The following is a 12,041-nucleotide window of genomic DNA, read 5'->3' as shown; positions in this document are numbered from 1 at the left end:
ACAGAATGGTTAACTCTTTCCATCTCTTCATGATGTGGTATATCCATTGGTGTAGTTCACTGGAGTGTTGTTAATTTGACCAGCATTTTTCTTTTTATTTTAAAAAACAGAACCTAGATTTAATCGACATCCTATGGAGACAGGACATAGACCTTGGTGTAGTCCGTGAAGATTTTGATTATACTTACAGACAAAAGGAGTATGAACTAGAGAAACAGAAGAAACTTGAGAAGGAAAAGCAGGAACAGTTGCAGAAGGAACGAGAGAAGGCTCTGCTGGCACAACTGCAGTTAGATGAAGAGACGGGTGAATTTGTTGCTATTCGGCCTGCAAAGCACTTTGAAGGCGAAATCCCAGGCAGAATCTCAGAATCTGCACAGGTAAACTAGGTTTTAACAGCCCTGAAAGAAGCACAACTCAAGCCCATGGAAATTCAGCAGGTCATGCATTTTCTTTTACAGCAAAGATAAATAACCAACATTTCAGGCCTGAGTCCCTCTTCAAGGTATAGGGAATGCCTGTGGAAAAAGGCATCAGGAAAGAGGTCATATGAGTGGGAGGGCAGAAGAGAAAACTGGCTGAGGAAAGATCAGGGGAGGGGATAGCTGTCAGGGGAGGGAATTTTTTTTTTGGTCTCTTCTGCCCCCTCCTGCTCCATCCTCCTCTTGCCTGTGGGCCTTGCCCCTCCTCCCGCCTTTTTATTCAGGGGCTTGCCTGCTTTTTGCTCCTACCTTGATGAAAGGCTCAGGCCCAAAATGTTGGCCTGTATCTTTTCTTTAAAGAATGCTGTGTGACCTGTTGAGTTACTCCAGCACATTTGTGTATTCAACTACAATCACAGCATCTATAGTCTTTTTTGTTTGCTAAGTCTGTGGAGCTGCTTTATCCTCTCCCAACAGATTTATGTTAAGTAGGAACTGTATCAAATGTTTACATTAATGTATGTTAATATATGATGCAGCATGTATTTATTATTTCATAAGTGTATCTTTTTTTATTTTCTCCCTTTTAAAAAAAAATGTTGCTGATTAACATTAATTCAGATTGCAAAGACAGTGGAAAGAGAAGATGGAGCTTTGTCATTTGATGAATGCATGCAACTCCTTGCAGAATCATTTCCATTTGTAGAGGACATAGAGGTGAGTCCTTTCTAACATCCAAACACAAAATTCTCAAAAGTGTATGTTCAATTCCTACTGTTCATTTTCTTTTAATAGCCAAGTGTGAGATTTTTAAAAAAAGTTATCATAATTAAAATAATAATTCTTAAGTTTTAAGTAATTCAATTCTTTTTCAAAATCTTTACAGTAAAAGCTATTTTGTTTAACTATTTCTTATCATAATAGATAAATTTGAAAGCCTTAATGAGAAAATGTAGCTCTTGAGATTTGGGGAACTTAAATAATTCCTCTAAGATGTTTGGAATCCAGCTGAGGAACGATAAAGTTCACGATAAGGGTTGGGCAGCAAAGAGGTTTCTTTAGTTAAGAAAAATATTGTTTCTAGTCTCATACAGTTGCACTTGAGCCTTCTGTTCCAGTTCCGGCTCAAACCAGCTCACAGTCGATGGCTCCTTATCAGGCACAGCAGGCTGCTACTTCAAACCATCCGTCCACCACACCTGAAGCAAACTCTCTGGAGGATTTGGAGCAAACCTGGCAAGAGCTGCTTTCAATCCCAGAGCTTCAGGTAAATACAATAGCTGAATTCAACACTCTAAACCGAAGGAGCATGGATATTACAAACACTCGAAGAATTCAGACCTGTTTGTTCGCCGAACAAACCCCACTATTGTCTCTGATGTTATCAATCTGACCGTCCAAATCCAGCTTCATATACCTGTACTTTCAGTAGCATATTATGTGACTTTAATTTGTGTCTTTGTGCACGTGTTTAAATGAAAATACAGGGATGTTTTAAACAATAAAAGCTTTCATGGTTTATCTACATTTTGGTTTGGAGGATTTGATGTTATAACATGTAATATTTGAGTATTTCTTTCTTTGGCTTGGCTTCGCGGACGAAGATTTATGGAGGGGGTAAATGTCCACGTCAGCTGCAGGCTTGTTTGTGACTGACAAGTCCGATGCGGGACAGGCAGACATGGTTGCAGCGGTTGCAGGGGAAAATTGGTGGGTTGGGGTTGGGTGTTGGGTTTTTCCTCCTTTGTCTTTTGTCAGTGAGGTGGGCTCTGCAGTCTTCTTCAAAGGAGGTTGCTGCCCGCCGAACTGTGAGGCGCCAAGATGCACGGTTTGAGGCGAGATCAGCCCACTGGCGGTGGTCAATGTGGCAGGCACCAAGAGATTTCTTTAGGCAGTCCTTGTACCTCTTCTTTGGTGCACCTCTGACACGTGGGCCAGTGGAGAGCTCGCCATATAACACGATCTTGGGAAGGCGATGGTCCTCCATTCTGGAGACGTGAAGAAAAAAAACTTTTGTTTCATCAAATTCAGACTGGACCATTCCAAATTAATGATGTCAGAGGAAACCTAATTAAGGAAAAGGGATCATGTAAGCATTAGAAATTTTCCAGGTTAATCTTTAGATTTATAACTTTTCAGTTTGAGATTTGATCGTGGTGCAGGTATCATTGTTTTATTGATCTGAGAAGCTTTTCCAGTTCAATACAGTCATATTGGTGTTTGACCATCTTCCCTGTGCACTAGTTGACAGTATGACTGTTTAAAAGGGTACATAGAAAGCCTTAACCAGTCAAAATACCAACTACCCCAAATTAGTATCCTTGGAGCCTTCCAAATGTTTTTTTTTTAAATTTTTTACACTAAATAGTTATTTTGGTATCTGCCCTAAACAAATGGGAGAGGATTTTTTTGGAGAGCGTTTGTGTCCAGGAACAAATGTGTAAAACACATTTCCACCAAAAGCAGTCAAACTCTCAAGTGACAGCAAATGTCACGCCACTTTTTAAGAAGGGATGTAGAAATTATCAGCCAATTAGCTTGACGTCTGTAGTTGGAAAAATGCTTGAAGCCGTCATTAAAGATGAAATAGTTAAACTTTTGGAACGTAAGGGTTCATTCGGGCAGACGCAGCATGGTTTTAGAAAGGGAAGATCTCGTTTGACAAACTTGTTAGGATTCTTTGAGGATATAATGGGTGCGGTGGATAGAGAGGAACAGGTTGATGTTGTATATTTGGATTTCCAGAAAGTGTTTGATAAGGTGCCGCACAAGAGACTTCTCAGTAAGTCACAGGAAAGTGGAGTCCGGGGAAGTCTATTGGCCTGGATTGAAAATTGGTTGTCTGACAGGAGGCAGAGAGTCGGGATAAATGGGACTTTTTCAGGTTGGCAGAGAGTGGTAAGTGGGGTGCCACAGGGGTCGGTGTTAGGCCCACAACTCTTCATCATTTACATTGATGACTTGGAGGAGGGGACAAAATGTGGTGCGGCCAAGTTTGCAGATGACACCAAATTGAGTGGAAGAGCAAATTGTAATGAGGATGTGGAGAGTCTGCAGAGGGATCTAGTTAATCTGGATGAGTGGGCAAAGGTCTGGCAGATGGAGTACAATGTTAGTAAGTGTGAGGTTATCCACTTTGGCAAGAAAAATAAAAGAGCTGAATATTATTCAAAGGGTGAAAAACTACAGCATGCTGTTGTGCAGAGGGTCTTGGGAGGGCTCGTGCATGAATCGCAAAACGTTAGGTTGCAGGTTGTAAGGTAAAACATCATGAGATGGGAATGTGTAAGGAATTACCCTGCCCTGTACAGGGCTGTAACAAGATGTAAATGCATCCTTGTACTTACAAGATAAGAGAGACATTGATGGATTGAGAGGCAGGAAGCTAGCAGGGAAAGGATAGCAACAGTTTTAGTCATTGGACAAGTAATGATATGATGATGTTCTAAGCATGTATCCAAGGGTATAAAAAATCACCATTTTGCTGATAACGGCAGAATGCATTCTCCGACTAACATGGTTGGTCGCAAGTGTTACAATCCGGTAATAAAGAACAAAGAACCCTGATTTCGACTCAGCCTGGTGTTTGTCTCACTCATTCATGAACAAAGCAGACCTAACAAGGTGCAGCAGGTTATTAAGAAGGCAAACGGAATGTTGGCCTTCATCGCTAGAGGAACTGAATTCAGGAGTAGGGAGGTAATGTGGCAACTGTACAAGGTACTGGTGAGACCGCACCTGGAGTACTGTGTCCAGTTCTGGTCTCCATATTTGAGGAAGGATTTACTGGCTTTGGAGACGGTCCAGAGGAGGTTTACTAGGTTGATCCCTGGGATGAAGGGGTTGACTTATGATGAAAGATTAAATCGTCTAGGATTGTATTCGCTCGAGTTCAGAAGAATGAGAGGAGATCTTATAGAAACATATAGGATTATGAAGGGTATGGATAGGATAGATGTAGGAAGGTTTTTTGAGCTGGCCGGGGAAACTAAAATGAGAGGACACAGTCTCAAGATTTGGGGGAGTAGATTTAGGACAGAGATGAGGAAAAATAGTTTTTCCTAGAGAGTAGTGAATGTTTGGACTTCTCTAACCAGGGAAGTGGTTGAGGCTGCCTCATTAAACATATTTAAAATTCGGTTAGATAAATTTTTTCATGATAGAGGAATTAGGGGATATGGGGAGAAGGCAGGTAGGTGGAGTTGGGTCATAAATTAGATCAGCCATGATCGTATTGAATGGCGGAGCAGGCTCGATGGGCCATTTTTGGCCTACTCCTGTTCCTACTTCCTATGTTCCTAAGTATGTTAATCGTGCCTTTTCAAGTAGTTCTATTAACAATATTAAGCAGGAGGGCCTGGGTTTTTCTTTGATCTCCTTTTTCCAAAATGCATCTATGTTTTGTATCAACTTGATAATGATATACTTACAATCACCCCTTAGGCCAAGAAATTTCTCCAGAATTCGATTTGGGGAGACTGGGCGCAGACCAGGAGATCACTTTGTTGAGCACCTCGGCTCTGTCCACCGCAATAGTGTGTCCTTTCCCTCAGCTCTGCCTGTCTCTCCATTTTCCCTGCCTCCATTTGCAGAAGTATAATCGATTATCACCTCTCCCCGTATCCTATCCAATTAGCACCTTTTGTTGGTCTGGACTCCTCCCCCAGCCGGGCTCCCCCGCCTCTCTCTATTCTGAGATGTCCTGGTTTTTGCTCATTCTGCTTATTCCTTGAGGAAGGGCTCAGACCCAAAACGTTGGCCAAATATCTTTTGTCACCGACGGACACTGAAAAACCGGCTGAATTCTTCTGGCATTTTGGTGTGTTTTTACTATGATCACAGTGTCTGCAGACATTCATGTTTCACTCTGCCCCTCAGATATACTCCATAATAAATTTAACAAGCCTCTAACTTCAGGAATTATTCTCAATTTGGAGATAAAGTTGTTTATTGATGCTCTCTGATTTGTTTTCCAATACAGTGTCTGTACATGCAGAATGATAACATCACTACTACTGGATCTACAGAATATCTTTCCAAGAGCAAATCTTCGGAAATGCCAATTGATGGCTACAATTTCAATGCAAATCTGCTAACTGACCATGGGACTGGCAGCAGTCCCAGTTTCCTCTCCCTCTTTGAGGAAGTAATGTCTCCTGAAAGCTCCACACTCCAGCAGCTCAAAACAAATGCTTCTGATGGCATCAACCATTCATACACCCACAATCCTTTCACTGATCTGCTTTTCCCCACGCTTCTGAATACCGAGAGGAACAGCAACATTTCCCAGGGTACCAATATGAATGAGTCACTCACTAGCATCTTGGATGATCCCCTTCTTGAACAAATCAACATTTCTCACTTGAAAGTGGATAAAGAATTTGATTGTAAGAACCCATCAAATATGCCCGAGGTTCTAGATTCTGACTCTGGCCTGTCTATGGGTTCGAGCCCTAGTGCGACCTCTCCGGGTAACTCTGTGCAGTCGTCCGTATGTGGAGATCCATCTCAAGGTTATAGCGACTCTGACATGGATGAGATGGAAAGCAGCCCTGGCTTTGTTCAACCTGAATTTGCAGAATTGTACCCAATGCATATCCAAAATGACAGCCACTTTCAGACACCCTCACTTGATCTTACACAGTCAAATGCTAGCCTGAACCTTTACACAGAAGAACCAAAAGATGATCTGCCAGTGAGGCCTGGCCACAGTAAATCCCCATTCATCAAAGACAAAAATTCCAAACGGATGGAAGCTCGGCTCACCAGAGACGAGCAACGAGCTAAAGCACTCAACGTTCCTTTCTCTGTCAGGAAAATCATTAATCTTCCAGTTGACGATTTCAATGAAATGGTTTCCAAGTATCAGCTAAGTGAGGCTCAACTTGCTCTCATTCGCGACATCCGTCGTCGGGGTAAAAACAAGGTTGCAGCTCAGAATTGCCGCAAACGCAAACTGGAAAATATAGTAGGTCTCGAACATGATCTGGATCAGCTGAAAGATGAGAAAGAGGAACTTCTCCAAGAAAAGGGGGAGCATGCCAAAAACCTTCTTCACCTCAAACAGCAGCTGAACAATCTGTACCATGAGGTATTTAGTATGTTACGAGATGAAGATGGAAATCCCTATTCTCCATCGGAGTACTCGCTACAGCAGACAAGTGACGGCAGTGTTTTCCTCGTTCCCCGGAGCAAGAAACTGGAGATAAAGAAAGAATGAAATTCCAAAAGTTTTGTTCTAATGGAATTTTTTTAAAAAGAGTTGAAGCTTGTGTGAAATGCAAGTTTTAAAAACTTTTCATTTTGTATGTTAATGAGCCTCCTCTGCAAAACAAAAATTTGTAGCAATTTTTTTGCTACTGGTGGCTCAGTTGAAACAGCAATTGACTGCAACTGGCCTCTTGCCCAATCCTTTAATTTTGATTATTTTTGTGCACTGCTTGTTTTATCTTAGAGCTCTTGTATAGTTTTGTAAATACTGCACACATTATTTATATATGCAGATATATATCACATTTGCTATTAAATTGAAGGTCTTTCATGGAATTATGAAAATTATTTTAGTAAGCTAATATTTCTTTCGTTGCAAGTGCCTGTTTTATACTTTTTTTATTACATTTCAAAAATTAGATAAAATGGAAGAACTGAAAATGTATGACGTAATTTTCTTTGCTTTATAGAGAGAAATTATTAAATAAAATGTATCTATCCATTGTAAAGAATATTGTTTTGTTTCATGAAAGTGCCATTTAATAGCTTTTTGAAAAAATATTCCAGATGCTGGGAATCTGAAATTTCAAAATTGAAAACTCACCATGGCAATGTGTGTGAGGAGAAAAATTCACTCAATTAAGTTCCAATGAAACATCTTGCGCCTCAATCACCAATTCTGTTACCATCTCCACCGGTGCCATCTCACTTGTTGAGTATGTCCACTTTTATTTACTTGTGCATCTATAAAATTGAGTAATTGGTGTCTTCCTTGTCATAGAAACACAAAATGGGAGTGGGGAGTACATTCATCCCAATCTGTCACTCAATATGATCATGGTTGATCTGTCTTGGTTCTAGCTCTGCACTCTCCTCATACCCCGTCATGACTTTTTTTCCCCTCAAAATATATCTACTTTCTTTCAATGACTATGTCCAATCTTCTCCAATGGAAGGTGGTGAACCTGTGGCATTCAAACCTGGAACTCTGATCCATATTTCTAGGCACAGCAACCAGGTTACTGTGGTATGATGTTAGCCAGAATCAGACACACACAAGGTAAAGACTGTACAACAGGCTTTAATCCACAAATACTTCCACAGAGCTGGGCTGGCTGTAGCTGCAGTAACTTGTGTGAGCTTTGGGAGGTCGGCACAGGCTTCTAGCCTGGAGGGTGATTGACACACGACCGGGTGGGGCTTGATCCCCTTACACTCCTGCAGGTACAGGTGCTGCCCCCTGCAGTAGGCTGGCGGTACACTCCTGCAGGTACAGGTGCTGGCCCCCTGCAGTAGGCCAGTGGTGTACTACCACAGTTACAAATTTGGACTGAAATAAATTTGTGAATTTTCAACAGGCCTCCTTCTCATTCTGCTTAAATACAAACTTATTCCCTCCTCATACAACATTACTAATGTCAAGCTAACCAGTTTGTGGTTCCTAGTTTTCTCTCCTTTTAGTAAATAGTGAATACCTGTTTGCTAGCATTTCTGGGAAGTCATCTGTGTCTTCTACCATGAAGATTGATTTGTTTCACTTGCCCTGCCAAAACGGAGCCAGCTCCCCGCCATGACTACCAACCCCCCCACATCTCCATCGGGCACACAAAACTCAAAACAGTCAACCAGTTTACCTATCTCGGCTGCACCATTTCATCAGATGCAAGGATCGACAACGAGATAGACAACAGACTCGCCAAGGCAAATAGCGCCTTTGGAAGACTACACAAGAGTCTGGAAAAACAACCAACTGAAAAACCTCACAAAGACAAGCGTATACAGAGCCGTTGTCATACCCACACTCCTGTTCGGCTCCGAATCATGGGTCCTCTACCGGCATCACCTACGGCTCCTAGAACGCTTCCACCAGCGTTGTCTCCGCTCCATCCTCAACATTCATTGGAGCGACTTCATCCCTAACGTCGAAGTACTCGAGATGGCAGAGGCAGACAGCATCGAGTCCACGCTGCTGAAGATCCAGCTGCGCTGGGTGGGTCACGTCTCCAGAATGGAGGACCATCGCCTTCCCAAGATCGTGTTATACGGCGAGCACTCCACTGGCCACCGTGACAGAGGTGCACCAAAGAAGAGGTACAAGGACTGCCTAAAGAAATCTCTTGGTGCCTCCCACATTGACCACCGCCAGTGGGCTGATATCGCCTCAAACCATGCATCTTGGCGCCTCACAGTTCGGCGGGCAGCAACCTCCTTTGAAGAAGACCGCAGAGCCCACCTCACTGACAAAAGACAAAGGAGGAAAAACCCAACACCCAACTCCAACCAACCAATTTTCCCCTGCAACCGTGTCTGCCTGTCCCGCATCGGACTTGTCAGCCACAATCGAGCCTGCAGCTGACGTGGACATTTACCCCTCCATAAATCTTCATCTGCGAAGCCAAGCCAAAGAAGAAAGAAAAAGAATTCTTCCATTTCTGACTGAAGGGGGGTGGGGGGCAGGAACACAGACTTGAAATCATTGAGCTTTGTCCATAGTTGTAGAAACCTTTGCATTCCAAAACTACTTTGTTGAAGTGGCAACTACACCCCCTCCTCGAGTGTGCTGTCTTGCGACAACTTTATGTCTCTTTGGATTGAATACTTTATAGTCAACCCATCCCTGGATTACTTTATTGTATGTCAAGTAGGAAACTTAACAGTGGTAGTTATTCTATCCTTGAATTACCCAGTTACCATGGTCCCCAATGATCAAAGGCCTTTTTAGCTTTGTTTAACTACTTTTGATGAATAATTTTATTTTATATCTGCTCTTACCTCATGGCACTCACTAAACAATTATGCATTTGCCCTTTCCTTGGTGGGGATGGTGTGTGTGTATATAAACACCTCCTAACATGAAACTCTCACTCCTTTCAATCCCAAATATTCCTTGCTACCAATGTCTACCAAACTTGTATTAAAAATAAATAGGAACTTAAACCAATCAGCCTCTTAAGGCTCATGTACAATTCATTGAAAGGGTGAAACTCTTCATTGGTTGGAGGAAAGGCCTGTGGGCTTCCTAGTGCTGGAAAATGTCACTCAAGAGAGAGAAAAAAAACTCTGCTTTGTGGTCCATTACTTCAGAGAACCAGGATGACTTCCTCAATGTGTCCTAATGGTCCTAGAGGTTAGTGAGAGGGACCAACAAGTGTATCATAGGACAATGGCAAACTAGGATAGAAATTGCAGGAGAAAAAAAGCTGCAGTTGTTGGGATCTCAAGCAAAGAATTGCTGGAGGAGTAACAGGTCAGACACCATCCTTGGGTAGAAGTAAATCTCAGAATTCTGTAGGCACCACGGTTGAAGTAAAAACGAAGCTGGAGAGACTCAGCAGGTCAAACAGTGTCCTTTATGTAGCAAAGACAAAGATACATAACTGGCATTTCAGGTTTGAGCCCTTCATCAAAGAGAGAATGCCAGCAAGCATCTGAACAAAGGGGTGGGGGAAGAAAGGGTGGTCAGAAGGCCAGAGGTGATAGATGGAAAAGGGAGTTGGCAGCAGCACTGAGGGGAAGGAGAGATGGCTGGGTGGGTGGAAGAACTGGAAAGACAGGAAAAGAAAAGGTGAGCAGGTTTAAAGGAAAGCAATAAGGCCAATGTTAATGCCACTTGGCTGGATATTGCCCAGCTGAAAAATAAGGTGTTCCACCAATATGCAGGTGGTCAGGATGGGACAGACATGTGTGTGTGGGAATGTGACCTGGAATTAAAGTGGTTGCCCACTGGGAGGACGCTGTGGTTGCGAACCAAGAAGGGGTGCTGAGTGATCTCCCAGTCTGTGACCGGTCTCTCCAATGTAGAGAGTGCCACAAAAAGGGTGTATTGGATAAGTCCTCTGGATCTTCAAGTGAAGTGTTGCTTCATACAGAAGGCCTGTTTGGGACCCCAGACTGTGCCAGGAGGATGTGTGGGTGCATGTTTTGTACCTCCTGTGGGCACAGGGGAAGGTGCTAAGGGTGTGACGGTGGGGAAGGATGAGTGCGCGAGAGAAACATTGAGGGGTGTGGTCCCTGTGGAAAGCCAAAAAGGGAGGGAAAAATGTGTATGGTGGTGGGATCCTGTAGTAAATGCCATAAATTCTGGTGTATGTGTTGGATATGGAGGCTGGTTGGGAGGTGAGAACAAGGGGAATCCTGTGTTTGTTGTGTCTGGAAGCAGAGGGGGCCAGGGTAGATGGTCAGGAAATGGAGATGAGGGCGAGGACTGAGTTGATGGTGGTGGAGGGGAAGCCACCTTTGTGGAAGGCAGTTATTTCAGAAGCCCTGGACTGGAAAATATCTTGGGAGCAAATGTAGCAGAGACACTGAGGAGGTGGAATCCTTGTGGGGGCAGAGTGTGAGGAAATGTAGTCCAGGTAGTTGTGAAAGTTGGAGGATTGTAGTATATGTGGTAGAAAGTTTGTCTCCTGAGATGGAGACAGGTCCAGGAAGGGGATGTTATTGGAGATGGAGCAGGTGAGTTAGAGATCAGGGTGGAAGTTGCACATTGTGGATGAAGCTGACCAGTTCATCACGGGTAAACGAGGCAGCCTAATGTAGTCTATATACCAGAAGTAGTAGTGGGGGAGGGGGTGTCTTGCCTGTGTAGGCTTGCAGCATGGATTGGAAAGCCTAGACAGAAGTAGCTCCAACCCATTTGGGTATTCATAGTTGCTCTTTTGATTTGGAGGAAGTGGGATGTTGAAGTAGAAGTTATTTAAAGTGGGGAAAGGTTTTGCCAGGCAAAGGAGGGTGGTGTTAGAGGGTGACTGGTCAGGAAGAAGCAAAGGGCTTTCAGACCTGTGTGTGAGGTAAGAGTTATAAAGGGATTGGACATCCATCATGAAGTCATTAAGGAGATGCAGGTGGGAAGGGATTGGACCAGGGAAGAAAGGATGGAGTCAAGGTAGTCTGAAACTAATTCATCAGGGCAGGAGCATGCAGAAACAATACATCTACCCATTTGGTTAGGTTTGTGTATCTTGGTAGGAGGTAGAAATCAGCAGTGCGAAGGTAGGAGAGAATGAGGTTGGTAGTCATGGAAGCGAGGTGACCAGAGGTGATGAGGTTGGAGATGGTTTTGGAGACAGTAGCTTTGTGTGGTGGTGGGTCCTGTGAGAGGGGTCAATAGGTGGTGTCTGAGAGCTGTCAATGGGCTTCAGCAAGATAAGAGGTCAGTACGCCAGACAACAATTGTACCACCTTTGACTGCAGGTTTGATGAGGTTGGGATTGTTGTGGAGAGAATACATGGGGAGGGGGGGGGAGTGGTAAAGTTGAGACGGTTGATGTCTCGGTAGCAGTTGGAGATAAAAAGGTCCAGAGAAGGCAGCTGGCCAGGATGAGGAAGGCGGCTTGAAGCAGGAGAAAGGGTCTGGGGGTGGAGTCATGGAAGTAAGCTCGGAGTCAGAGGAAGAATTCAGTATTGCAG

General features: G+C 43.5%; 1 protein-coding gene across 4 annotated transcripts in view; it reads left to right on the top strand.

The window, feature by feature from the left end:
* nfe2l2a (nfe2 like bZIP transcription factor 2a) overlaps nucleotides 1-12,041 on the top strand; it is a 57,122-nt gene that overhangs the window by 43,036 nt on the left and 2,045 nt on the right. For 3 of the 4 annotated variants that reach the window (XM_069935809.1, XM_069935811.1, XM_069935810.1), the window contains exons 2-5: nucleotides 111-380; nucleotides 1,044-1,139; nucleotides 1,507-1,689; nucleotides 5,404-7,987. In XM_069935809.1, coding sequence (XP_069791910.1) covers nucleotides 111-380; nucleotides 1,044-1,139; nucleotides 1,507-1,689; nucleotides 5,404-6,642 — 1,788 coding nt within the window. In that variant the 3' untranslated portion in view covers nucleotides 6,643-7,987. Of the gene's footprint in view, nucleotides 1-110; nucleotides 381-1,043; nucleotides 1,140-1,506; nucleotides 1,690-5,403; nucleotides 7,988-12,041 lie in introns of those variants that run through there. The other variant, XR_011356826.1, reaches the window with a different exon arrangement.

The sequence above is a fragment of the Narcine bancroftii genome, chromosome 4 (genome assembly GCF_036971445.1).
Source record: "Narcine bancroftii isolate sNarBan1 chromosome 4, sNarBan1.hap1, whole genome shotgun sequence".
Classification (NCBI taxonomy): Eukaryota; Metazoa; Chordata; class Chondrichthyes; order Torpediniformes; family Narcinidae; genus Narcine; species Narcine bancroftii.
Note: the sequence above shows the minus strand (reverse complement) of the source record. Positions and strands in the feature narration are given on the sequence as shown.